Source organism: Lissotriton helveticus, chromosome 10 (genome assembly GCF_964261635.1).
Source record: "Lissotriton helveticus chromosome 10, aLisHel1.1, whole genome shotgun sequence".
In the NCBI taxonomy this organism is placed as follows: domain Eukaryota; kingdom Metazoa; phylum Chordata; class Amphibia; order Caudata; family Salamandridae; genus Lissotriton; species Lissotriton helveticus.
In genome coordinates this window covers 731,981,935-732,009,885 of record NC_136071.1, presented here as the reverse complement: position 1 = coordinate 732,009,885, position 27,951 = coordinate 731,981,935, and the positions used below count along the sequence as shown (strand labels likewise).

The following is a 27,951-nucleotide window of genomic DNA, read 5'->3' as shown; positions in this document are numbered from 1 at the left end:
ACTACAATCTTCTTTGCCACCCAACTCCCATCACAAAATGGGGTTAAAGTTATCCCTTAGTCAGATCGACCATATAAGTTCCACTTGTTTAATGTTCAACTCTTGTTAGTGGAAAGAAGATACACGAATTGCAAACACAAAGACCCAGAAAAATTGACCTAGAACATAGAAATCAGAGACCTAGAAGAACCAAAGCAGTCATGTCCTCTAAGGAGGCGACAGAGCTATCCCTAACTTACAACACTCCCCTCTCAGATACCCCTATAGCCAAGATTCAAGTGATCACCGGTTTCGGAAGAGACTACCGCTCCTCGAATTCTCCAAGACCACCGAACCTCCTCACTCCCATTCCCAGAGCCTCCACCACAAAGAAGCACACCAAAGGGGAATGCACTACCAAATGCATGCTCATAAATTGTAGATCAGCAGTCAAACAGGCAACAGAACTTGCGGAAACCATCCTCTCGCATGACATAGACATTGCGTTTATAACTGAGACTTGGCTAAACAAATTCTCCACACCAATCCTAGACATGTTGGTGACCCCAGGCTTCACTATCATCAAGGGCAGAAACGACAAGGACAGAAATGACCAAAGAGGCGGAGGCATAGCAATCATACATAAGAATACCATTGCCATCTCAGAAAAGGACTCCTTCAAGTACAGCTCCATCGAATGTCTCACCGCCAACATCAAGACTAATGACAACAGAACAATTCTCTGCCATCTCCTATACCATCCGCCAGGCAACACGTCCACTTTCGGGGAACACCTGTCAGATATAATTGCCGACTGCTCACTCGGCGATGCAAATAACCTAATTCTCGGTGACCTCAACATACATTGGAATGAGGCAAACAATCCACTAATTCTGACCCTCAACAATCTTCTTCTGGACAACAATTTGACTCAATTCTGCTCCGAAGAAACGCACAAGAATGGGGCAACCTTGGATGCCATTAACGCTCAAAATGACACAGTGACGATTGATCACGTCCTCCCCGTAGACTGGTCCGACCATCACAACATCCTATTTCACATCAACCAAAAAACTCTTCTTCAGCCCCCCGTGCAAGACCCCCCAAATGTTCCAGAAATCTAACTCAGATTCCCTTAACAGACCTAGATAAAAAGATACGTGCACTCCTCCCTAGCTTCTCTGATCACCTTTCAACAACGGAACCTACCTCGCACTACACCCCAAAGATGACATCCATCCTCGATCAAATAGCTCCTCTAAAATTAAAAAAAAGCAGGAGTACTCCATCCAGATCTTGGTTTAAGTCCGTCATTAACTCAGAAAGGAGACAACTAAGAGCTACAGAGAGACTATGGAGACACAACCCCTCAGTCACACACCGCGAACAACTCAAAGAAGCTCGTGGGAAGTACAAAAAACACATTCAGAACGAAAAATCCTCATTTTTTTTTTGCACTGCACTAGATAACGCAAAGAACAGGCCTAGAGAACGCTTTAGCATCATTAGAGAACAAACCTCCAAGCCTGCTACCTCCGCAATGCAAGCTTCCAAAGAATTATGTGATCATTTTGCAATCTTCTTTGAGGAGAAGATCAACAAGATCGAACTCTCACTTGAGTTCAACATCAATACCCCCAGCAAGATCCCCCAGCCCGAGATCAAGGACGCCCCATACAAACCTCCTTCAAAATCGTGGAATTCTTTCAGCCCTATACATGAAGACGAGATAGTCAACCTGATCTCTACATCTAAGCCTACCTCACACGCTCTAGATCCTCTGCCGCCTCAATTGACCAAAAAGTTTAAACTCGCCCTTGCCCTGCTGTGGTGCAAGATCATTAACAGTTCACTGCAATCCGGCATCATCCCGGAATGCCTCAAACAGGGGCAAGTCACGCCACTGCTAAAAAAAACAGACCTAGACAAAAAAGATCTGAGCAACTACAGACCAGTCTCAAACCTACCTCTTCTAGCGTAAACCCTAGAAAGATGCGTGCTCTTGCAACTTACCCAACACCTGGATAGCATCAACCTACTCGACACCAACCAATCGGGCTTTAGAAAGGGTTGTAGCACGGAAACCGCGATCCTCAACGTCATCGATGACATTCACAAATCATTGGATGCGGACAAATGCTGCCTTCTCATCCTCCTAGATTTATCAGCAGCTTTTGACACGGTTGATCACATCCTCCTCATTAAGGCTCTTCAAGAAAGGGCAGGTCTAGATGAGGTGGTCTTACAATGGTTCTCCTCCTTCCTACACAACCGCACTCAAAGAATAAAAATCATAAATTGCTCGTCTGACCTGCATCAAGTTAGCAAGGTAGTCCCCCAAGGATCAGTGCTCTCCCCACAACTTTTTAACATTTACATGGAACCACTCACAACCTTGCTCAGAAAAGCTAACATCCCCTTTCACCTTTATGCCGATGACACACGGATCTACCTGGAAACCACATCCATTGACGACATTCAGAGACTCAATGACACGCTCAGAGAAGTCCAACACTGGCTATCAAGGAACCACCTAAAACTCAATCAGGACAAGACTGAAATACTCCTCATCTCAAACAAAGAAGAGAACCCTCAAATTACAGAATGGCTATCTGCAATCGATACACTCAACGGAAACATCACCCTGGCGGATTCTCTAAAATCATTAGGCATCACTTTAGACCCGAAACTGAACATGACCAAACACATTAAGATCTCGGCAAAGAGCGCCTTCCTGAACTTAAAGATATTGAACGAAATAAAACCTTTCATCCCAGCCAAGGACCTTAAACAAGTTACCCAATCACTGGTGTTATCCAGATTAGACTATGGGATCGCAACACTGTCAGGCTCAGCAAAGGCGCACCTGGCCCGCCTTAAAACAACACTAAACGCAGCAGCTAGAATGGTCACAGGAGTGAAGAAATTTGACCATATCTCACCCGCACTCAGAGAACTAAAATGGCTCCCAGTTGAAATGCGTGCCAGTTTCAGAACAGCCTGCCTCACCCACAAACCCCTTCACACAGGCAAACCCGAATACTTGGCCTCTAAAGTAAAAAAAGCCGGACAAACCAGGTCCCTCCGGAGCTCAAACACACTACTACTCATCCCAATGAAAGCACGCAAATAAAAAACCGCAGCCCAATCCTTCGCGGGAAATGCACCCAAAATCTGGAACGCTATTCCCCCTCATATAAAAACTATCTCCTCCTTCGCAAAATTCAAAGAACAACTCAAAAATCTTTTCCTTGATCGGTCCCTAGCAAAAGGGCAGGAGACACAGAAGAGCTTTTGACAATACCCACCGATGGGGGTGGGATACCCAGATTACGGGCATCCTGATAAGGTACTACGAGTACGTATTGACACTGTTGACTTTCCCTCCAATACGCAAAGTGTATACCCGATGTTGTCTCGAGACTCTTGACACTTGTTCTGATATCTGCACTGTACTTACTATGAATGTTTGTTTGGTCTTTGCATCGCACATTCTTGGTCTGACGGGCACCTGCTTTGGCATCCTTAAGATGCTCCGGAAGTTCCTACCCCTGCTTACAGAGGAGCATAGAAGATCATTGTCCAAGCTCTCATAGGATCTAGACTGGACTATGCTAATGCTCTCTATCTTGGGCTTCCGGAGTATCTGATTCAAAGGCTGCAGGTGGCGCAGAATTCTGCGGCCCGCGCCATCTTCGGCCTTCCTAGGCGGGCAAGAACATCTGGGGTGCTACAGTCACTTCACTGGCTCCCTATCCGAAAGCGGATAATGTTTAAAACGCTGACGTTGGTGCACAAGGCACTTTCTGGCTCCGGTGCTAAGTATCTGCAGCGCAGACTTACCTTCTACCGTCCGGCCCGCTCCTTGCGGTCGGAATCCCTGTTCCTGGCCGTGGTGCCCCGTGTAAGGAGGGCTCGCATCGGGGGTCGCTCTTTCAGCTGTAAGGCCCCCCAGTTGTGGAATTCTTTGCCCCTTGCTTTACGCAGCATTTCTAGCTTGCTCTTGTTCAGGAAAAACCTGAAGACCTGGCTTTTTAATCTTTAGGCTGTTTTTCTTTCCACCTTATGTCTTGTTTCTCCTTCTTTGTTCTCTGTTATGTTTTTTAACTGCTGAGCCGCCCTCTGAAAGCGCCGGGACACTCTTGTTGAGTAGCCGTGCGCTATATAAATAAAATCATAACATAACATAACATTTGAACGGTTGTGAAGCGCTCCGATACCTCTGGGTCTGGCTAGCGCTATATAAAACTTCATAATAATACATCCCCATGTCATATATAAGGAAATATTTTTATGTTTATTACACTTGAAAACTTTTCCTTGATATTACCTGTTGCTGATGATCAGAGTTCAAGTCTAAATGGAAAGCCTTGGACACAAATTTAACAGTGGCATGATTATAAGTTTCTCCTTCTAATTAAAGACAGCTGGATAAAATTACATATTTTGTTAAAAAAACATTGTAAATCCAAACATCGTCTGAACTTAAAATAAAATTTAAATATCTGCATACCTGTCTGATTGTTTCAAAGTTTCTCAGATACTGGGCCAGCATTTATAACAGTCTGTGATTTTATTTATAATTAGCAAGTATACTATTGGTGCTCTAATCTGATTCTGCATTTCTTAGACTAAGCATTCAGTTATCTCTTTAACGTATTGGGGTGCTTAGTGGGTAATTCTCACTATAATAGAATTTACATTTCTTAGTTTAATTAAACCGTTGCCCTGTTTGTGTTTCTTTGTAGAGGGGTATCGTTGTTTATAGTGCATTCTTTAGCAGAAGTATACATTTCCCTCTGTAATGTATTCATTGTTTTTTGTTTTTAGAAAATCATTCTGCCCCTCCAGATGTTACCACCTACACCTCCGAACACTCATTGCAAGTGGAACGGCCACAGGGATCTACCCCGCGTGTGGCCCCCAAGTATGGCAATGCAGAGCTTATGGAGACTGGAGATGGTAGGTTTAAAAAACGCGTATTCACACACTTTAAGCTTTATTGTTCTCTCTCGCTGTCCTGTTGCGGCTTTTGATGTCTTATTCTGCATCTCAGGGAGTGCTTCCATTGCAATGCATGAGGTATGTTGCTTTCAGGAGCAGGAACTGTTGTCGACTATTTGTGACATATTGTCCATTGAAGCCTGTTGTGGATCTCACTTTCCATATGATTTTGTGCATGAGTCAAATAAACAAGAATATTATAGTTTTATAGAATTTTCTAACAGTGCTAAATTATGTGTTATAATTGGCTTAAATCTACCAACACATGCAAACAATGTGTGCATGTGTTTGTCCATGCATCCCATATTAAAACCTGACACATTGGCTTTTCCAATGCTTGTTGAACTTGAAGCTTCATCAGCAGCATGTTGCCTTCATGGATGGCACAGACGACCCTGCTCTTCTTAAGACATATGGATGTCAAATGCTCAGATCAACAAACGTTTCTTAAATCAGTCGAGTGAAATATCCCCATGTGGCCATACCATATCCCCTCCATTCTCGTTGTGCTACAAAACCTTTTTATCTGTGCTTACAGAAGTAATTAATTTCTATGTCACGGAACTTTTCAGGTAGTAGAGAAATCTGATGCTTCTTGTAATTTCTAGTTACATGTCCCAAATCCTGTTGACTAGTATTCCTTAAGGCTGCATATGCTGTTCTTTAGACCGGTTTCCTTTAAATGTTGTACCTAAAAATTAATTTTTTTAAATGGCCCAGAAAATGTTGATGTGTTTGTACATCTTTATTTCCATGACCAGTGTGCCTAGGGTAGCGTAATGACGTGTGGCTGCAAACCCATGACATCACAGGGTTTCACCCTTTATCTCACCCTCCGCTGCAGAGCCGCCTCATATTGGTTTCTGAATGGATAGGGTATGGACACTTGTAGAAATAACAAAGTAAACAGGGCTGAGCCTTGAGACCATGGGTAGCAAGAGCAGTGCCAAAGGGGCGCTGCTACTCCCGACTCCCCATAATTGGCATCCATGTTCACAATACATCTCAAGACTCGGGAGTGAACATTCCCAATGCTCTCCTCAGTAACTCTTATGTTCGGATCCTTCCAGTTGTAGCTTATACAATTAGTGCCATCATGTGGCTCATACTGTTAGGTGTTCTAAAACTGCAGGAAGGTGTGCATTCATGTTATTACCACCTCTGCCCCAAGCCCCTGTTCTCCTATTGCTCCGATGGGGTACCTCGATATGCATGGGTACACATCTAAATCCTGAAATCTGGGCTGTGTCAAAACGTTTTAAAACATCTATAGGTTTACTACTTCGGGTGTTCAGATCATATTGTTTTTTATAATTATTAGGATTATAAGCAATTCTGTGTTAATAGCAATGTCCAGCATTAACTGAAAAGTGTGCAGAGGTTATTAAAAACAGGGTGAAAACATGTTGGTATGCATAGAAAGGGGAATACCTATACTGCATTGCTGTTCGTATAAGAGTACATCAAATATGTTTTTAGAACAGCACAATTGCAATTAGTGCTGCTTACATTTTTTATTTAATTACCTAAACATAGCTTTCTACTATAATTAAACCACTCATAGGTGTCGCACGAGACAAGAATGGGATTGTGCAGTAGGCACGAGAGCGAGAAAAGAGTAGTAATCTAGAGTGGATCATGTTAGATAGATAAAGTATAATCGGTTGCTTATGGAACATGAGTAGAAAGGGAAACTCAGCAGTCAAAGCTTTTTCAAAGAAGGGTTTTTAGAGACTCATTGGATAGTTTAAGATCTGAGGAATCGAATTTCCAGACGTCAGTATTTCCACAGATTCCTTTAGCACCGAATGATTGCCTCTTGTCTGTTGAACTTGTCAGTAGTTAATCATATACCCTTTTTTGTCTTAATTGCTTATTACTTTGCTGAGGCTTGACTCACCCATGTTATGGACCAGGTTTCCAGACTCCTCTGTGTTTACTGCAAAGCGAAACTTACCAGAAACTCCAAAAATCACCATTTGCATTGATGTGGTGGAGCGTGGCACCAATCAAGAGTCCTGTCTGAGCCTTGAGTTTGCAAGCAACTTTGAATATCTGACTTTTATTCGGGTCTTCCAGTCTTTTAGCTAGATTTTTAGTTTTTGCATATGTTTGGTGCTGGTAATGCTGTGAAACGAACACAATTTCATTAAGTATTTCGATAGTATGTCTACTGTATGTAGCATGTTACATTGCTGCTGGCGTGTTTATTGTGCCGCACACATGACACTCCCAGACTACTGTCTCTGTAGCAACCAGAACTTTGGATATGATAATTACCACTATTAGTGCCCAATGAACATCCATCATTTCTCTGTGTGTGAGTGATTGGGTGAAGGGAACTTTCTCCTTTAATGTGACTATGATGGCAGTGGCAAGTGTTCTCCTCCCCTTGCTGGTTGACATGTGTGTGAAACTTGTGTAGAGAGATGCTCAGACTGTCCACGAAATATGGAATTTCGGTGTGTAATTCAACCCTGTCTCACTTAAGTCCCCAGTTGGTGTGGAAATGATTCAGCTTCTGTAACTTGCATTTCGCCAATAGCAAAGAGAAGAGGCAAAACCACTGCGAAGATACCAAGGGCCTTAGATACATTCCTGGGGTTCAAAGTTGCAATAAATTCATCTTGTAGAGACTTATAATTGTAACTTCACTCCTGATTGGATACTAGGCTGCACTGTTTTGTGGACTTTGAACGGGTTACTTAGGGGTTTGTCTTCAGAAGAAGTTGAATTAGATGGTATAGGCCCACCTTTGTTGATACGGATGTACACTTTGCATGTGGATGCATGGGCCAGAGTACAGACTGGTCCTTTGAGTTCTTTAATGGAAAAAATATGTAAATGTAAAGGAATCAAACCAGGCTGAATTGTGTTCCCTTCTCTCTTTAATCTTTGTCAAACATGCACCCTTTCAACAATCTCGAATATGCTGTTTTCTACATACTTTTAGCAATGCAAGACGTTCATTTCTCTTGTACAACAATTTGATCATTTTTTATTTTATTTTTATGACATTCCTTTTGGATAGTAACCCCTCTTGGACTCATTGACCTGATATAACCTTGTAAATCATCTCAAGATGAGCATCTCGAAGAAGGCCAATTCCATGGTGGTGTTTGGTTAATATGGTAATAATCTCAAGTAGAATGTACAAGCAGTAAAAATAGTAAGGGATGCCAAGAATGTGTACCTGGGCTTAATGTTTTCTCTCCCATATCATGGAGATGTACTCTCCCTGGTCTGGGAACAAAATGTTCATATCATTGTCATGGGCTAAGGCATTTTAATATCAGATTTGGTGCTTGTTCTGTTTGCCATTTTTAAAACTTTTACTGCAAAGGTATTACCTATAGTGTTATCAGTGCTCAAGCCTTTTGTAAAGCAATTAGAAAGCGTCTAGATGTCTTGCAAATTATTGACAAATTAGTTTAGACTGTGTCAAAGTATCCCACAGAGCCTGCCCAGGGTTAGATTAGGACATATTGGACTATCGAAGTTTGGGTGGTCGGAATCATCATGAGCATCAATCCACCAAAAGACCAGAAGTAATGAAAGTGATGTCATGCACCCTTTGATCGTAATAACATCCCAAGAAGCAACATCATATGGCCCAGAATCTTACCAGAAAGTGATGTCCCATTACCTTAATCCTGATGACATCAAGATACTTGGCATTGCTGAAGTTCCCCAATAACTTGAATATTAGTAGAACAACACAAACAAATGTCTATTTTAAATGCCATCTATTTTAGAGTGCTGTTATTATCTTGGATAGTTGGGCAGCGCAATACTTGTGCTGGTTTTCAACGAACGATTAAACCAGACTTCTAGTGAGTTTCGAAGGGGTTCTCCCCTCAAGAACATGAATAATAGTGGTCAAATAGTTCACTTAAAAGCACAATTTTCGCATAAATTTGATTAGACGGCATAGGCTCTAAAAGGACATCAATAAATATGAAAGTCCTTTCTTGATGCGCCAAGCCAATGAAACCTGATGCTCCTCAGGAGTTGACCTAGTCAAAAATTACTTCTATAATGCCAGGGCCAGCTTTTTGTCATAGTTGACCTCTCATGACTTGGCTGCCCCATGTGAAAAAATTACATACAATATGCCTGGGTAATAATGCTGCCATTAATAATGTTGCCATTAATAATGCTGTCCATATGCCAAGGGTGACGCTTTGTCAATCAACCATTGGTCTTATAGAGCGCACAGCTACTCAATGAGTGTCCCGGTGCCTACTAGGCTTGTACACTATCTGTGTCCAAACAGGCTACTTAAATGCGCTTTCAAATAGCAGGGTCTTAGTATGGCCTTTAAAGGTGAGTTCATCCCTTATCATACAAAACTTAAAAAGGAGTGAGTTCCAGGTGGTGGCGCGAATAACGAAAAGGACGAGCCTCTCCACTTTTTCCTCTTCGTCCTTAGAACCACCGCTAACAGCGCATCTGAAATGCATATAGGTCGGGCCTGATGATACGGCCTAATCCTTTTCATTAAGTACCAAGGCCCAGATGGGTAAAAGGCTCTGCGAGTCAAGATGCGTCCTTTGAACCTTACTCTCTCCTTGATGAGAAGCCAGTGCAGCTTTTTGAGATGATGCTGAATGTGACTTTTTAGGCACTTTTAAAAGAAGCTGTGCTACCGCATTCTGAATTGACTGCAATATTCTTAGTTGGAATGCTGGTAGTCCCCAATAAAGAGCATTCGCATAATGCAGTCGAGAAGTGCCAAGGATATGCTCCATAATTTTCTGACATTGCCCTGGTAAAAGGTACAGCATTTCTTCAGGTATTTTAGGAGGCCATAGCACATGCCTATTACAGCACTGACCTGCGCGTTCAAAGCAGTAATGTTGATAGGGGCCAGCGAAGGTGGAACATGGGAAGGTGAACAAAACAGCAGTATGTCTGTTTTACCAGTGTTGCACTGCAGATTGGTTTTTTAATTTTTTTTATTCTGTTTATTGAAAAAGAACAAAAGAAACAATAACATCAGGTGAACAAGAATTGTCATCATTGTGAGGTTTGATTTGTCATTCGTACAGAATCATAAATTACAATATACATAAATTTGGGATCATGGGGATTCTTGTGCTTCTGCTTCTGTTTGCCGCATCGAGGGTGTGCATAATTCACCACGATGACTATTCCAAGCCCCCAGATCTTCCCCCACTTCTCCGGACAACCCCAGGCCACGTACACTATCCTCTCCCTGAACATACACCAATCTAAATCTTCGGCCCATTTAGTAATCCGGGGTGGCTGGCTGGCACCCAACAATTGAGCTATATTCCGCTTCCCTTCCATACATGCCAACGTGACCCACGGTTTCAGATACCCGTTCGAGTCTGTGGACTCCCATACATTTAATATACATCTTCGGGCTTCTGGTCGTATCTCCTTCCCCAGTACTTCTTTCATCTCATCGTGTATCTTTGCCCAGAGGTTTTGTATCTCCTCACAGTGCCAAAGGATATGCATGAAAGTGCTAAGTTCTCCACAGCCTCTTCTACACTCCCCGCCCGTCCCATGTGTACTAGTCTGGGCCCTGTGATATACGACCTATGTAAGATCTTAAGCTGCACCAATCTGAGCCTCATCTGAACTGCAACCACTTTAGGGGAGGAGACTGCCTCCACCCAGTCTTCATCAGCTAATTCCAATCCATCTGCCCCCCACGACATTCTGACTCGTCCCAACGGGTCATCCATATTATTTACAAGCTTCTTGTATATTAAGGAGATAGTCTTTTCTGGGATGTGACCATCAAGCACTCTGTCCTCGAGAGGGGAAGCCTCTGGAAGCACCGTATCTCCAGGTATGTGGGCAAGAAGGGCGTGTCTAATCTGCCGGTACCGAAAGTGTTCATTTTCATTCAAACTGTATTGTTGTTTCAAAGATTCAAATATCTGCACACTGCCCCCCCAACCATCCTTAATTCCAATGAGGTCCCACTTATCAAACCCTTTAGACTTCCACAAGCTACCAAGCTTCTCCGAACAGAACAGGGGGTGACCAACGTCAATCTTCCCTCCCATCCTAAACTTCTAGTAGCAGCGTGCCAAACATGTACAGTGTGTGCTGTTGGGCCCGCCAGCGCGAACCTCCCGGGTCATGCATACAGGGCTCTGATGATATCTCCACCCGGTGCCTGCCCAAGATCCATAGCATAACCCGGGTCCCCAAGGGGTCCATAAACCATATGGTTTACGCCGCAAGGTGTGAGGCCCAGTAATACTTCCTCAAATCTGGGAGACCAATGCCCCCATCGTACCACAGGAGGGTTAGCTTGACAAAAGCTATGTGGGGTCTGCCGTCCCAGAGGAGCCGCCGCTGAAGTGTCTCAATCTCCTTGAAATAGGATATCGGCACCGGATCCATTGTGTTTTGGAGTATAGGAACCGAGGCTAGACCATCATCTTGAATAATACTGCCCTCCCAAGCAAAGATAACGGGAGAACTTTCCAGCGCTCCCCGTGCTTTTTAAACCGATGCAAGGGGGGCCCTAGATTATTGGCATATCTCAACTTCGAGTCCAGGGTTAAATATATGCCTAGATATTTAAATCCCACCCTTTCAATCTTTATAGGGCAGGACTGTGGAACCACAGGCGGCGCTCCCGATAAAACGAACAATACCGACTTCGACCAATTTATAGCAAACCCGGAGTATCTGCCAAATATTGTCAGGACATCCAAAAAATTACTGAAGGACACTCTGGGGTTAGTGAGGTATAGCAGGATATCATCTGCGTAAAGCGAAATCTTATCCTCCAACTCTGGCCTCCACCGCAAGCTACGTATCGATCGGTCCCACCTGACCCATGCCACCGAGGCTTCAGCGCCAGATCGATGAGAAGCGGGGACAGCGGGCATCCCTGTCTCGTGCCTCTCCCAAGGGAAAAATCGACTGATTTACAATTATTTACGACCACTCTGGCCAAGGGAGTAGCGTACAGCAGTCAAACCCACCCGATAAACTCCAGGCCAAAGCCCAACTTAGCCCAAACTGCAAATAAGTAGGCCCATTCAACCCTATCAAAAGCCATAGTGGCATCCAAGGATACCAATACTGCTGGCTCCAGTATCTTTTGGGAACCACCCAGGATCCCGTGGGCCACCGCAGGTTCAGGGCTGTGTTGCGACGTGGCATGAAGCTGGATTGATCGGGGTGTATCAAAGTTGTAATAACCTTGACCAATCTGGTGGCGAGCAATTTCGCCAAAATCTTGGGCTCGGCATTGAAAAGCTAGATGGGCCTATACGAGGAAGGAGCTTAATCTTGCCTGTCTTGTGAATGACCACAATATTTGCCAACCCTTGATCATATGGGAGTTGGCCCGACTCCCTACTTTCTAGGAACATGGCCCGAATATGTGAAGCGATTTTATGGGCATTCAACTTATACAGTTTGAGTTTGAGTTTGAGTTTAAAATTACTTATAAAGCGCACATACACCTGCGGTTTCTTGGCGCTACAACTGATAAGATCCGGGGCTAAGAGACAAGGGAAGCTATTGGGAATTTAGTCAAAGGCCTTAGTGAACAGGTAAGCCTTGAGGTGTTTACGAAATTGCGAGTACAGAGTGAAGGAACGGAGTTCAAGGGGGAGGGAATTCCACAGGATCGGGGCAAGGGTAGCAAATTTCGAGCCTCCCCACTTCTTTCTCCGATAGCGAGGGATGGTGAGGAGGGACTGAGAGGAAGAGCGTAGTTCCCTGGTGGGAACATAGGGGGTAATCTCAGAAGAGATGAATGCGGGTGCCAAGCCCAGTCGAGCCAAGAAAGTGATGGAGGCGAGCTTGAATTGAACCCGAGCTCGCACAGGGAGCCAGTGTAGAGATTTCAAGAGGGGGGAGGAATGGTGAAATTTCGGAAGATTGAAGACCAGGCGGGCCGCCTGGTTTTGTATCTGCTGCAAACGCCGTAGGCTATATGCAGGAATACCTGCATATAGGGCGTTGCCGTAGTCCAGGCGGGACACCACCATGGCCAAGATGATAAGTTTGAGAGCAGAGAAGGTAAAGAAACTAGACACCCTGCGAATAGTGCGCAATGAAAGGAAAGAAGAAGATACCACGGAACTGACCTGGGAATGAAGGGTGAGTTGAGAGTTAAGTTTTATGCCAAGGGTTTTAACAGAGGTAGTGGGTACAGGAGAGGGGCCCAGTACAGGGGGCCAGAAAAGAGAAGACCAGGGGCTGGATGAACCACCCGTCAACACCAACTCGGTCTTATCGGGGTTGAGTTTCAGGTGATTGTAGTTCATCCAGTCCCGGATGTGAAGCATAATAGTTTGGAAGTTAAGAACAGAAGAGGGGGAAGAGGACAGGTTGAAGACAAGCTGGAGGTCATCCGCATAATTAAATACAGCGACCTCCATTTGTTGAAGAGAAAAAATAAGAGGGGCAACATAAAGATTAAACAGGAGGGGGGAAAGGGAGGAACCCTGGGGAACCCCGCACTGAACTTTCCGGATGTCCGCTGTAAAGTCACCAAGGCGAACGGCCTGGGTGCGGTCACTCAGGAAGGAGGATAACCAGACCAGAGCAGTGCCCCCGATCCCCGCCGCCTCGACACGGGAAAGTAAGATGGTATGATCCACCGTGTCAAAGGCGGCTGAGAGGTCGAGGAGCACAAGGGCCTGGCACTGGTTGGTATCCATACCCTCCCTGAGGTTGTCCAAGACCGAGATGACAACGGACTCCGTAGAGTGTGCGGGGCGAAAACCGGCCTGGCGGGGAGCAAGAGCTCCATGCATCTCCACAAAGGAGCTCAGAGCGCAGGTGACATGGCGCTCGAGCACCTTTGCCAAAAATGGCAAAAGGGAGATGGGGCGGAAATTGGCAGGAACAGAGGGGTCTGCCCCAGGTTTTTTAAGAATTGGCACAATAACCGCAGACTTCAAGGGGTTGGGTACTACACCTTGGGCCAGGGAGCTGTTGAGGAGATGAAGGGGAAGATCTGGGCAAGTAACAAAAATATGACGAAGGATGTGAGCAGGACAGGGGTCAAGTGGAGAGCCAGATTTGACCAAGGGTACTATGGAAGTAAAAGCTTCCTTAGATATGAGAGGGAAAGTAGTGAGTTTTCCCTTGGGAGGGGGACGTTGAGGATCGACAAAGGAGGGAGAAGGGGGCGGGATATTGGCTTTGATGGTAACGATTTTGTGAATAAAGTAGTTATTGAGGGATTGGCAGAGTTCTTCGGACGGGGCGGGCTTAAGGGTTGTTCTGTCCGAGAGCGCCAGATTATGAACAATCATAAATATCTCCTTAGACTGGTTTGCTGCGGCAAGGATTTTAGAGGAGAAGTAGTTGGTTTTGGCCTCCAAGATATCTTTTTTGTACTGGGTAAGGATGTTGGTATACTCCAGTCGTAAAATGGGGCAATAACTTCTCCTCCAAGCCCGCTCCGCGCGACGTACTGTAAGTTTGGTGGCCTTAAGCTCTCCATTGAACCACCGATTGGCATCCTTATCGCGCTTGGAGGTAATGCGTTTGAGCGGGGCAGCAGAATCACTACCAGCGGAGAGCCACTGATCAATAGCCTCGACCTGGGAAAGGGTGGAAAGGCCCTGCAGGGAAGGGAGGGAGGTGGTAAGAAGGGAAGAAAGTTCTTCCAGGTTGGCTCGGACCCAGATGTTTTTGGGGCGAGGGGGCTTGGCTGGGGGGTGAATGGGCAGAGAAAATGAGATCAAGTGGTGATCGGACCATGTGCAAGGTGAAATAGAAAGAGATTCCACGGGACAATTCAGGGACCAGATCTGGTCAAGCATGTGACCTTTGATGTGGGTGGGGGAGTGAACAAAGGAAGTGAAATTAAGGGATTGAAGGGTTTCAGAAAATTCCTTTGAGGACGAGCATTCAGCTGGGTCAGAAGGCCAGAAGTTGAAGTCGCCACGGAGTAGAATAGAGGAATTATTGACTGTAATGGTAGCCAAGACTTCCAAGAAATCAGAAAGAAACTGTAAGGGAGATTGAGGAGGGCGGTAGGTAAGAAAACAGGTCAAAGGGGGAGAGGTGGCGGTGGTACGGATAACCAGGTATTCAGTGGTTGCAATGTCAGGCAAGGACACGGTTTGAAAAGGGAGATCGTTGCGTGCGATGACCGCCACGCCGCCCCCAGCTCTGCCAGAAGGGCGGTCTGCCCGGAGGGCATAGTAAGTAGCCGGTAAGGTGGCCAGTAGGGCGGGGAGGGAGTCATCGCCGAACCAGGTCTCCGTTAAAAAAAGAAGATCTGGGGTATGAAGATCCAGCAGGACCGAAAGTTCGTGCGTATGGGCGACAGCGGACCGAGTGTTAAGATAAAAAGCTGTTAAAGGTTTGAAGGTTGTAGGGTGAGTGGTGCATGTAGGTGAGAGAGAAGGGCCAGCTATAGGAAGGGGGATGTGCGGGGGAACAGCATGGGATAGACCAAGGGAGGAAATGTGAGAACAAATGGAGGCTGCAATGGGCCAGGGTCCCTGGAGGCGGCGTAGTTGGACCGGGGTATAGGTGATAAGCGGGGCAGAGTAACGCGCCCCTAGCCCCGGTCGGCCGCGGACGGGCGCAGACGGGCTCAACTTAGGCGCAACTTCGGCGCGCCTTCGCGCGCCGCTGCGCCGTCTATGAGGGGAAGTTGTAATATAGGGACACATGGGAGGGGGTCTAAGAGGGGGCGTGGCAGGGGGTGGAGGGACAGAGGAGCAGCCCCGCCAACCACAGAGCAGCCCGAGATGGTGGGCACGCCCGTCCCCGCCCTCGTGACCTGCCCGTCAGAGGGTGAGGGAACGAGCAGCGTGGGGCGCTCTGGCGGCAGCCGGCAGGGGAGTCAGGAGGCGTCAGGGGATGCGCGATGTCCAGAGCGCAGCCCCTGCAAGATGAAGGCAAGGTAAATTTAAAAGAGTCTCGTGGTTTCTAAAAGCAAAGTTGCGCCGCGCCTCAGCAGCGTTGTAGCTCCCGGCAGAGCCTCGGGAGATCTAATCAGTGTCTAATCAGTTCTATTGGTATCCTATTTGGACCCGTTGCCTTCCCAGATTTTATGCCTCTAATCGTCTGCGCAACTTCATCATCCGTAAAAGAGGAGTGTAGATATTTCCTATTGTCCTCAGACAAGCTCGGCATGCAGTTATCTTTAATCATTTCGCCATTCTTGGCCTCTGTAAAACCACCGACCGAGGCATATACGTCTTTGAAATACTCAGAGAATTCATCTGCCACTGCCTGCGGGTCTGTTATTCTGTCGGATCTCGACCCCTCTAGCTCCGGTAGCAACCTAGAGGCCCACACCCCATGTTCTAACCAAGCAATCAGCTTACCTGTCTCCATGTTCGTGTATTCGACTTTTTGTATCATGGTTATAAAGAATTGCTCTTTCCCTGGAGAGGCCCTTGTATTCATCTTGTTTTAACTTCAGTAGGTGAAGGTCCTCCTGAGCGGCAGACTCAGCAACCCGTTCCTCCAACCTTATCACATCAACCTCCACCCTGGTCACCTCTGCCTGGTGTTTCTTCTTCCTGCCCGCATCCAAGGAGAGGACCTCACCCCTCAGCACCACTTTATATGCCTCCCACAGTGTCTGCGCCGAGTCGACAGTGCCCACATTCTCTTGAAAATAGCATTCCGAAGCCCGGAGTATCTCCTTTTTAGTGGCCAGATCTTACAGGTGCCATGCATTAATCGGAGCAACCACTGGCTGCCCGAACTCGACCTGTAACCACATCGGGGAATGATCTGAGATGCCCCTGCCAAGGTATCGTGCTTCTCTAACTGTGTCTGCCATAGCCGCCGGTATCAATCTGTAGTCCAATCTGGACATGCTGTTGTGTACGGCGGACACATGAGTAAAGTGCCTCTGAGTTGGATTACGTACCCTCCAACTATCAACCAACCCCAGCGTTTCAAGGAAATCCGGGAGCCACCCCTGCGATGATGTGTGCATGCGTGCCGGAAATCTATCTATTCCCTCATCGAGTACTGCATTAAAATCTCCCCCCAGCACCAGGAGACCCAGGGGCAGGGGCAGAAAAACGGCACTCAAATCTTTGAAAGTATCTGACTGAAGGCCTGGTGGTACATATATTGACAGGAAGGTAACTGTTCTTCCCCCCCAGCTGCCCCGAGACACCTACATATCTGCCTCTCTGGTCCAACCAAGTAGCCTGAACTGTCAACAGAAAGGAATTCTTTGTTAGAATACCGACCCCCCTAGACCCCGATGTAAACTCAGCATGTGCCACTAGTTTATAACCCCCCCATGTGGAGGGCCATGCATCGATTCCCGACAAGATGTGTCTCCTGCAACAATTCGACATCCGGGGCATGTCTTCTCATTAGCTGATTCACAATCCCTGTCTTTATCTTGTCACCCAGACCATTGACATTCCAGCTCAACACATTTATCCCCGATCCCTGACTAGTACGTGACATCTACCCCACACCACTAGCATCTAATTGCAATGTTGTCACCTGATGCAAAAAGAAAACTAATTCAGCCAAAAATAAACCCAACAATGCAAAAAATCCTACAACAAAAGACATCTCAAAACCCACCCATTCCACCGCCCCAAATTTCCATCCCCCCTCCCTGCATAAGGCGAATGCGCATACCAAACTCGCAGTGTGCCTTTCGCCCCATATCCCCCAACTAGATAACTAAAAGTAGTAGTGAGGAGGAAACCAATGCCCTGCCCCTACCCCCAACCCCCAAAGTGACTTCCTTCGCCCTGCATTCAATATAAAAACAACGAAAGCTCTCCTGATCAATAAGAGACGGCAGAAAAAATGCTTCACACAATTCGAAGTGTCTCAGAGATGTATCCAAACCCAGGCCCTTAATCCTACTGTTCCGTTCTCTCCTCTCCTTCATCACGTTCTTGTCCCTCGGCCTCGGCCGCAGGTCTACTATCAAGCCAGTCCGATGCCACTTCCGGATTGTCGAAGAACCAGGCCTTTCCATCAATTTCCACGCGCAGCTGAGCCGGATACATCATACCGTATCGCAGTCCCCTGTCCCGTAGCTTCTTCTTAACTGGGAGGAAACTTTGTCTTAACCTCTGCACTGTGTAAAGTCTGGGAAGAAGGAAAGAGTTGTGTTCTCGTACCGCAGTGGAGCCCCCATCCACGCCGCTTGCAGGATAGCGTCCCGGTCTCGTAAATTAAGCTGTCTGGCGATCATCGGGCGAGGTGGTGCTCCTGGCCTAGGCTTCCCTCCTGGCACTCTATGGGCCCTCTCGATGGTGAAGAAATTGCTGAGACCCTTTGGTTTGAGATCGTTGAGGATGAGGCCCTCTATGAACAAGTCTGGCGCGGGATTCTCTGATCTTTCGGGAACCCCAAGGATACGCACATTGTTGCGCCGAGCTCTCCCCTCATACTCGTTGAGCTTACGGTCTGTGGAGTCACGAGAGGCCTTAAGGGCACGCACTTCCTGCTGCAGTTCCGCCACGTCGTCTATCAAACTAGTGATTTTGATATCAAGCGACTTCACCTTCTCATTAGCCTTGGTAAGGTCTGCACATATCAGGTTCACTTCCATCGTAACCGCATCCAGTTTATTGTCCATAGATTCAATTTTTCCCCCGAGGGAAGCCTGAACCCCTTTTATTGCAGCCATGACATCAGTTAGCGTTGGCTCAGTCAGGGCATCAAGCTCGCCTCCACCCGTCCCAGTAGCCTTCTTACGCTCCACCGGCGACCCTTTAGGCATTGTGTATTTGTCGAGTTTGTTAGATTGCACCTGCTTCATCCCCTTCGATGTCCTGGATACTGCCTTAACGGAGTCAAATCTCGTCGCCATCCCTGTGAGTGTCTCTCACCCCTAAGGCACCGGGGCCTCTATCTCATGTCTCTGTGTGGGGATCAGTTATCTGCTGTCGCGATTAGACGTAGTTTGCGGACTTCTATGTCCGAGGGTGACTAAGTCCATACGCACAATCTCTCCCACTCGCGGACGTGCGGCACCCCCTCAGGAATAACACATCAGGATATTGTGGCACCTTCTTTCTCCAAAAGTCAAGATCACCTGACGAGGAACGCGAACCACCACCACTCCGATCTCCATTCACCGCCAGGACCTCGAGTCATCGCAAAAGTTACCCCACGCTCTCATCGCCAGTGCAGTACACTCAAGCAGCTTATAGCCCTCCAACATTTCAAGCCCACCGCCTTCAATGGTCCTGACTGTCTCCTGCCGGTTGTCCAGTGCAGCTCTTCACACAGCCCAGCCCGTCATTGTCTCTCAGAGGGCGCCGATCCCCCAAACCCCAACAGTGCGCCTCCTGCGTGTTTCACCATGCACACTCATCTACATCACCACAGTCCCAGGCGCCTCGCTTGCCAATGTCCTCCACTGCGCTATCTTGTGTGTTCTGGGGGGTCATCGTCTCGTATCTCCAGCCTTGTTAGCACCTGCTGCAGCCAGCTAATTCCATATGTGGCCCGATTGGTGGTGCATCCGCCCTACCCAGGCGCTACCGGTGTCTGTTGGGTGCCTCCATCCGAAATTCGCCGCAATTTCGGGCCGATTCAAGGCCGCGGGCGGGGCCGGACCGGTAAATTCCAGTCTCCTGCTCCCGCTGTTGTTGACTTTGCAGCCGAGGACCGGGTCTACTCCAGGTCCCAGCTTAGGGGAGCTCCAGGCCTCACTTTTGCGGGCGGCTTATCTCGGGAACCTGACCTCGGATTCTGACGAGAGTTGCCGCGCAGGACGTCGCTCCTCTTCCGCCACAGGATAAGTGGCGCAGGGCCCAGGATAGAGAGCAGGATTAACCCGAAGGCGGCTGGGGTCTCGGGAGCACGGAGCTCACGCTTCCATCTTGGTTCCATGCGTGGCTCCTCCCCTGCACTGCAGATTTGTATAGCGCATCCACTCGAACACAGTTGAAAGGCATGCCTTGAAGTTGATTAAGGAATTGGGAGCGTTTTTATGTAACCTGAGGAATGTGTGTCATCAGCGTAAGATGCCACTTGCTCACCAAGGCCTTTAAGCCAAAAATTACCTTTAGTATGTCCGAGTCTGCATTATGTCATGGTTGACACCCTCCCCCCAAATGCCCCTTTTGTCCTCCCTTATGACAAGTGTCTCCAATGTGCCAGTGCCAGCATTATTCCATTGGTACCCCATATACCAAGAATTTCTTTCCATTTCCAGTATTTTACTACTGGCGCCCATTTTGCCTAGAATTACCTTCAGTGTGCCTGTGCTAGTAATTTGTCACAGGCATCTGTCATGCTAATAATTGCCTGCAGTATCCATTGCTAGTGGTTCATTCTGCTGCTACAAGCCAAGAATGACTTCAGTGTGTCAAGTTTGCAAGCACACCACCTCATTATTACTCGTGTTTTCTCACTCACTTATTCGTTCTCAGTCACTCTTGCACTCACTCTTATTCTCAATCACGCTTACCCTTGTTCGTTTGCACTTGATCCAGCAATCAGGGATCAATATTTTTTCACAAACATAGGCCCATTTATACTACCCAACTGATCCTTTCACGCTGGGTGTCAGTGTGATGTAAGTTTATACCCAACTTACCAAAGTACATTACAGAACCTGCATTTCTCATTATAATATGTATTATCTGTGGCGACAGACCTATTAGTTGAGTAGTTGATGACAATAATTATGTACTTATCTATACTACTAAATAATAACACTCAGCGTAAATTTTATAATATATCGTAAATATTGTGAAGTAAAAATGCTCATCAAGTACTTGTTATATAATGCATGGATTATCACAGTGAAAATATATTAGCAATGTACAAAAACAAACTCATAGCGAAATAATAAATCATTGAAGGAGTGGATAGGCGAAAAGAGAAAAGTTTCAGAGACAAAATACATTTGCAAATCATTATGCAAATTTGAAATAGTTATCTATATTAACCCAAGTAAGAAACCGGGAAATCTACCCTCTTGGCCAAAGAAGGGCAGTGGGACCCCTCAAGAAGAATCGAGTGGCAAACATTAAGTCAGAAATCGGGATCAGGAAGCAGGTAGGACTTTATCTGGAAACAGCAAACTGATGACAGGGGCGATTTCCTGCTAGCTGACCAACACCTACTCAAACCACACACCCCAGGGTACCCCAATTATACCCTAAAACCTAAATGTCCAACTCACATTTGTTTCAGTATTCGTATAATCTCCGACTCTCATTGGCTAAGAACGGGGGTGTTCTATCACACCACCCTCTGCGTAATCTCTACTAAATGTCTCATTGTCTTGAACATTCAGCATTACGACAGATTCAACCCAGGAAACAAATTTGAACACAAACACAGCACATATTTCCTGAAGTGTATCACATGTATCAAGTCTTTCACGCTTTCTTTGTTTGCCTCCGCCATCTCGTGAAGAAGTTGCATCGCTTCCACTTGCTTATCAAAAATGTCTTCTAAAGTTTGGCAGTCAGTCTGCACACCATGAAGGGCTTTTGCGTTCTCTGCTCTAATTTATGAGCCCATTTTTATTCTTTTTTATTTCTTCTAGCACATATTAACCCCAAACTGGCATGCAGGAAAGTAGGCCCATACTCGCCTTTTCCACAGTAAAAACAAACACATAACATTATTTTTTTCTTGAAATGTAATTTTATTGCACATCATCCCAGCATTGCACTAACCCATACACAACCTGTGTTATTCCTAGCAATGTTTTATTAACATGCACAAAAGCAGCATTAGTCATTATTTTTCTTAAAGCCTTACAGAATGCGCCCTAGTTTCATGCATTAGTACACACATTAGTTTACGTATGCGCAAAAGCATTTTCCCCTTATTTTAAAGTTTATTAATACATTTTCACAACACCTTGTTAATAAATGTTACTGAGGGTTCAATCCGAGCTGGTTTTATTTTCAAAAAACTCTGCTCCATCACACTCTCTCATACTTACGCACTTGCTCTCACTCATACTCTTTCATTGTTACTCACTCACTTATTTTCACTCGGACTCCCTCAGTCATTTATACTCATTTGCATTCAGTCTTACTCTGAAACACATTCACTTCTAACGGTCTCACTCACGCTCTAACACTCCTTCACACTTCTTTTTATTCACTCTGTCGCCCACCCTTACTCAGTCTCTTACTCACTCATTCTCACTTACTTACACATCCTTTGCGCTGCAACCCACTACTTATAAGTGATTTTCTCTTAACTTTCACTAAAAAACATGCTCACACATGCACCCGCCTCTCTGTATCACACTGGCCTACAATCACTCACAAAACATGTATTTAAACCATTTTCACTTGCCTCATCTACCAATAAAACATTAATTTCAGTTCCTGGTGCTCCGTTTTTTTATTACTCTAATGGTGAATAACCGGTTTATTATTCATTATTAGTCTAACAAAAATTGTCCATCGATCTTGGGTTCTTGCCACTGATTTTTGCCATCTCTAATATTAGTGGTCGCAAAGTATCCATGTTGATCAGGCATAATTATCTTTGTTTTTTTGTTGTGTGCCAGTAAACAGTTTAGCAGAGGCAGTCCGTATGGAATTGCCCTGCTGGGGTGAATGTTACGGCTATTCTTGATTTAGTTAAGCAATATCAAATCATGGATGTCAAGGTTGCACTCCTTCCAAATCAGTGTCTAAACCTGACCAGAATGGCTTGCTATGTAGAAGATATAATTAAATCAAAAACATTAAAAACTGGCAAGGTACTTCAATGTCAGATTGTTTCACGTGCGCTTCAAGGTTATGTAACTCTGGGCCTGCAGCCAAAGATCAGAACACTGTAGAAGAAGTGATGCAGCAATTTCATAAAGAGGCAACGTTCAGATTACTTGCTGGCAATATTAATTACTTGAGCATCCTTCTTTGTCGCAGTCCAAGAGTCCCTCCTGCATCGAGCTTCTCAATGCAGGAAGGGCTGTGCAATACCAACCACGGTATATGTATTTCCAGATCAGGAAGAATAACAAATCACAATAATATTCATCATCATCATCAAAAGTACTTTATTCGATTCATCACAGAAGGATTAAAATACTAAAAACATTATTGAATAAAATACAGTGCATTGATCCTCGTAATATTTACAGTTAACAGCAGCAAACTTGTGTAACAGTATGCTACATTGACACAGTTGGAAATCTTCAATTGATTTTGTCTCAGAAGTTTATGTTCCCCATGTACAATTTTATAGCATTAAGTTCCATAAAGTGCCAAGTGCAAGTTTCCTTGACCTTACTAAAAGCACTTATAATACATTGGTCATCATATTATTTACAATATACGCTGGCACGATTTTATGTCATACGCTACATTTACACAATTAGAAGTCTTCAGTAAAATTGGTGTAAAAAATGTCGGTCCTCATATACAACTTTTAACAATATGTTCCACAATTGGCAAGTACAAATTTGCATGTGCAACTTATTAAAAATACGCTATTAAAAGTATTGACAATACTTCGATGATAACAAGGAATTCATTATGATTAGGACTCAATAAAATATACCTTAAAAAATCCACATTAATACACATCCTAATACCTGGATACTAATCCCTAGGAATACCCCTATTTAAAATAGCATATATATCTTTATAATTTTTAGTATACACAACATATCATTATATTTTCTGATGTTCAAACTTCTACCTAGGGGTTTTATCCATTTTCTCCTGGGTTTACATATTTGGGGCAGAAGAATAAAACATGGGCAATATGCTCCCTGACCCCAGATGGCACAGCGTACACTTAAAATCTTTATCTCCATTCTGTTGTTGTCCCCATTTTGATGTAAAGGTTTTTATCTGCAGCACACCACACCGGAACTTCAGGTATAGCATTTTTGCAAGTTGGGGTTCAATATCATCCAAAAATGATTCAAAATAAGGAGTTGTTTTGAACATCAGGTATTGGGTTGTGAGGGTTCCTGATGTACTATTTAAATTGACTATGCCAAATGAAATTCCAATAAATGGTTTTGATTTCCTGCTTTGTCGGGCGTCAGCAGGCTCGGGTTTTCCCAGAATCTGCCCAGGCTTAAATCAAAGAACCACTTGTGAACGTGTGCCAACCTTGGGAAAGTAATATAAGTATCAAGTATCAATAATTCACTCAATGTTTTTCTATATGTTTCTAATTCATTGGTGGTCCAGATTGAGCCGGTATGATAGGGTCATCCAGATTGCCTTGTGTACAAGTCGTTTTATACCCAGATCATATATTAGCGGAGTCAAGGGAGTGCTTTGGGGGAGTGCCACAAATCTTCTTAAAACCTTAGTTCTCCCCACTATTAGAGCGAAGAGATTTTCCCCACCCCACAGTTCTGAACCATACAGGGCTGTGGTTTGCGCTCGGGACTTATAAACTTCGCGGGCTGGTGTGACTGCCTTTGTCATAGTCGTATGTTGTTGTTTTTTTATTGGAGCAGAGTTTTGCAATAAGATTGATTTTGATTACTTTATCTGTGGGTTCAATGAAAGTTTTTAATCAATGGTTACCCCTAGATAAACGAAATTAGAGACACGCTCAAGGGTCACTCCATTCAGCACTGTTATTTTTAAAACATTTGTGGGGTTTTAAAGGCCATATATTTTGTTTTAACAGGGTTGATTTCCAGGCCTTTTAGTTTACAATATTCATTTAGTGAGTTTAAAAGATTTTGCAAGCCCTTTGGGGTTTGGGACAACAGAATTGTGTCATATGTAAATGTTAGTGCACAAATGTGAGTCCCTCCAAGTTTGGGGGAATCATGTTGTGATTTTTGGAGAAACTGGACCATGTCGTTAACATGTAAAAGGAACAAGGTTGGCGCCAGGACGCATCCTTGACGCACACCTCTCTTGACTGGTTTCTCCTCCGTGAGTTTCCCCCTTTTACCCCAACTGACTTTTGCGAAGTTGCTCTCATGAAGCCTAATCAGTTTAATTAAAATCTCATTAGGTACTCCCCGTTGTAACAAATGTATCCATAATAGGTCTCTAGGGAATGAATCAAATGCGGCGTTTAGGTCGATAAAGGCGACATATAAGTGGCCAGGTCTCAACTTTGTATATTTCCAGGCTATAGTTACAAGTCTAAACACTTGATCTATCATGCTAGTTTTCCTTCTAAAGCCCGCCTGGCAAGATGAAAGTACATCATTTTCATTCATCCAGCTGTTTAACTTATCCAAGATAATAAGTAATATATCTATCAGACTTATAGGTCTGTAGTTAGCGGGAACCCCTCTGCTGCCCTTCTTCTAGATCGGGACAATCTCCGCTCCCTTCCAAGACTCTGGAATTAGTTGTCCCCTGGCAATTGCGTTGAATAGATGGTTTATATATGGCGCCCATACCTCAGGGGCATGTTTAAAAAGGTCCCCTGGTATCTTATCGGGACCTGGAGCTTTAGATGACTTGATGGCCGCCATCGCAAGTGTGGTATCTTCTATGCTAAAGTGTAATGACGCAAGCTCATTTAGAGTCAACAGTCCCTCGATGCTACCTACGGGAACTTTGTCTACCAAATTTGGAGGTGCATACAAATGTAGAGGGGTCTAGGCGGTAGTCTTCTGTCGGATTGCTTGTTTTACTACCATGGGCTATATTCCGCCAAAACATGGACTGATCACCAGCCTTGGCTGCTACTATCAGGTCCTCCGAGCTGGCATCTTCCCAATTTCTTCGGGCTACTTTCAGTGTTTTATTACATACATTTCTTTCTTGTCTGATCACAGCCATCTCTTTGGATTGAATCGCCTTAATGAGGCGTTATTTGGCCACTATACATTATTTATTAAACCAAGTATTAGATGGTCTGGATTTATCCTTATGATTAGTTTTCCCTGATTTTGATTTGGTCATATAAGGTTTTATGTTTTCTAGCACCATCTGGTGAATCTGAGTTATATTTTCAAGGCTTGATTTTTAAAAAAAGTTAGAAGATCACTGAAGTTATATATTTTGGTGAGGGGTTCAACTTGGTCGACTAAAGTTGGCCATTTTACTGCCCTTCTATTATTACTTACTAAGGGCAGTACGATCTCTACGCGTGTTTTAGTTTGTGGAGATGGATGTGTCAGAAACTATTTTCCCACCAGGTGTAAACACAGTGGGAAATGGTCGCTTTCTCTCCTGACATCAACTTTAAAATCCTGTACATAAGCCCAGTAAGCTACACTTATCATAATGTAATCTATTTGGGATACAGAGTGACCTCTTGAAAAAGTTTTTAAACATTCGAGGTCTGAGGGGGAATCTGCCATTACAAGACCTTAGGCCTTTCTCCATGGTGAAGTGATATATTTGCATTGCAGAGACAGAACACCCCACCATATTTTCTACTCTGAGTGGCGGGATCCCCATTGCCAAATCTTCTTCCTCAAGGATGGTGTCTAGTCCTGAGAATGGTTTGTAGCAACAATTAAAATCTCCCCCGACTATAATGGGCCCATTTGGTACGATAGAATCGAGCATTTCTTCCAGTTGTTGAATTTTCGACGATTCTTTTGAACGCTCCCTTGGTCTTCTATATATTAAAAATATGCATCCGGGACCTATTTGGGAAAATTAATTTTAACCCCAGGATATCATTTGAATCAGTTGGTACAATTTCTATGGTTGCATTTATGTGATTTTTTTACCCAAATTATTAGGCCGCCTGACCTTCTACCTTTGCTTAACTGTTGAGCCTCTATGCTGAATGTTCTGTAGCTGACTTTGTATAACGGCTCCCTTGCCCCAGTGTACTGGAAAAGGCAGAGATCGAAGTTATCAATATAATCCTGCCAATCAGGTTCATAACGTTTTTTCGGGAGTCCAGCTATATTACAAGAGACTATCTGCACACCTCCCGATGAGGAATAGATTGGCGTATTGGCCGGGCAATTGGGAATAATTGTGTAATCCAACCCGACTCAGAGATATTAATTATCTTTCTTCCATCAAGATCTTTTCTTTTATGGTATGCGTCCCAGATGGGTTGTTCATCCGGGTCTACTAAGCGTTGGTTCCCAGCTGTCAAAATGGTTATACCCCCCTCTGTAGGATTCTGTCTTGACTGTTGATTCAGTCAGTCTACAGCTTTGAGATTATTTGAGCCCTCCCTAGCTTGTGTGGCAGTATTACGTCTATCTAAGTTAGTTTTGTTCTGTCTGAGGCTAATTTTAGAATTGAATAAGGAGTGCATTCCTAAATTCATGGTTATTAAATTTTCGGCGATAGTTTTTGAGTTCAGTGTTAGTTTTATATCGTCCAAGTCCCCCCCTCTAATGCAACCGCCCGCAGTCTATATATCGGATCTTATTACAGAAAGACACTGTCGGTTATTTCTGATCCAATTAATTACCCTTTTTTATGAGGGAGTCCTTATCTTTCCTAGCACCCTGTTTTAGTCTTGGGACATTAGTGAAAAAGACGTTCTAGCCACTCGGCTGCCCCCTCTTTGCATGATGGATTATTGGGTGTGATTCCTGATTCCTTTGAGGGCCCCTATTCTCCTGCCCAAAATTTGGATACAACTCACTATTTCCTTGGGTGGCTTGAGGTTGCCTCTTTGCAGATTGAACTTCTAGGTATGTGATTTTATGTTGTGCATGTTGGTGCAAGAGAGGCAATCCAGAGTGATTGTATGCATTAGTCACTGGATGCCTTGGTCTAGGTGGAGAGTATGGTATATGAGTCCTGTGTTTACTCTGGTTTGTTCCTTGGTTGGATGAATATTTCGATGCTGCCCAGGGTGGGATTCTATCTGAAGTGTTTTCTATCTGGGTGTTATGAGGTTTTATCTTCATATGTTCTTCCACCTCCGGTACACTAACCTCAGGTACTGGGTTTTTGTGTAAATTTGTTGTTAGCACCTCAATCATACTTTTGATTACCATAACCTTTTCCGGGACTGCTTTTAGTTTTGTGCAAAGATCCAGCACAAGTGTATAAGTGTCTAATTGTTGCGTTTGTGTTTCTACTACCCTCTCATTGCCTATGGGATGTCTGTGACCCTCTGTTTGTGTAATTTGCTTTTCTTGTATTTCCT

The 27,951-nt window shown here is 44.8% G+C and overlaps 1 protein-coding gene across 9 annotated transcripts in view; it reads left to right on the top strand.

Moving 5' to 3' along the window:
- DIP2C (DIP2 acetate--CoA ligase C (putative)) overlaps positions 1-27,951 on the top strand; it is a 1,026,208-nt gene that overhangs the window by 648,268 nt on the left and 349,989 nt on the right. For all 9 annotated transcript variants that reach the window (XM_078663289.1, XM_078663292.1, XM_078663288.1 and 6 more), the window contains one exon: positions 4,810-4,941. In XM_078663289.1, coding sequence (XP_078519415.1) covers positions 4,810-4,941 — 132 coding nt within the window. The remainder of the gene's footprint in view (positions 1-4,809; positions 4,942-27,951) is intronic.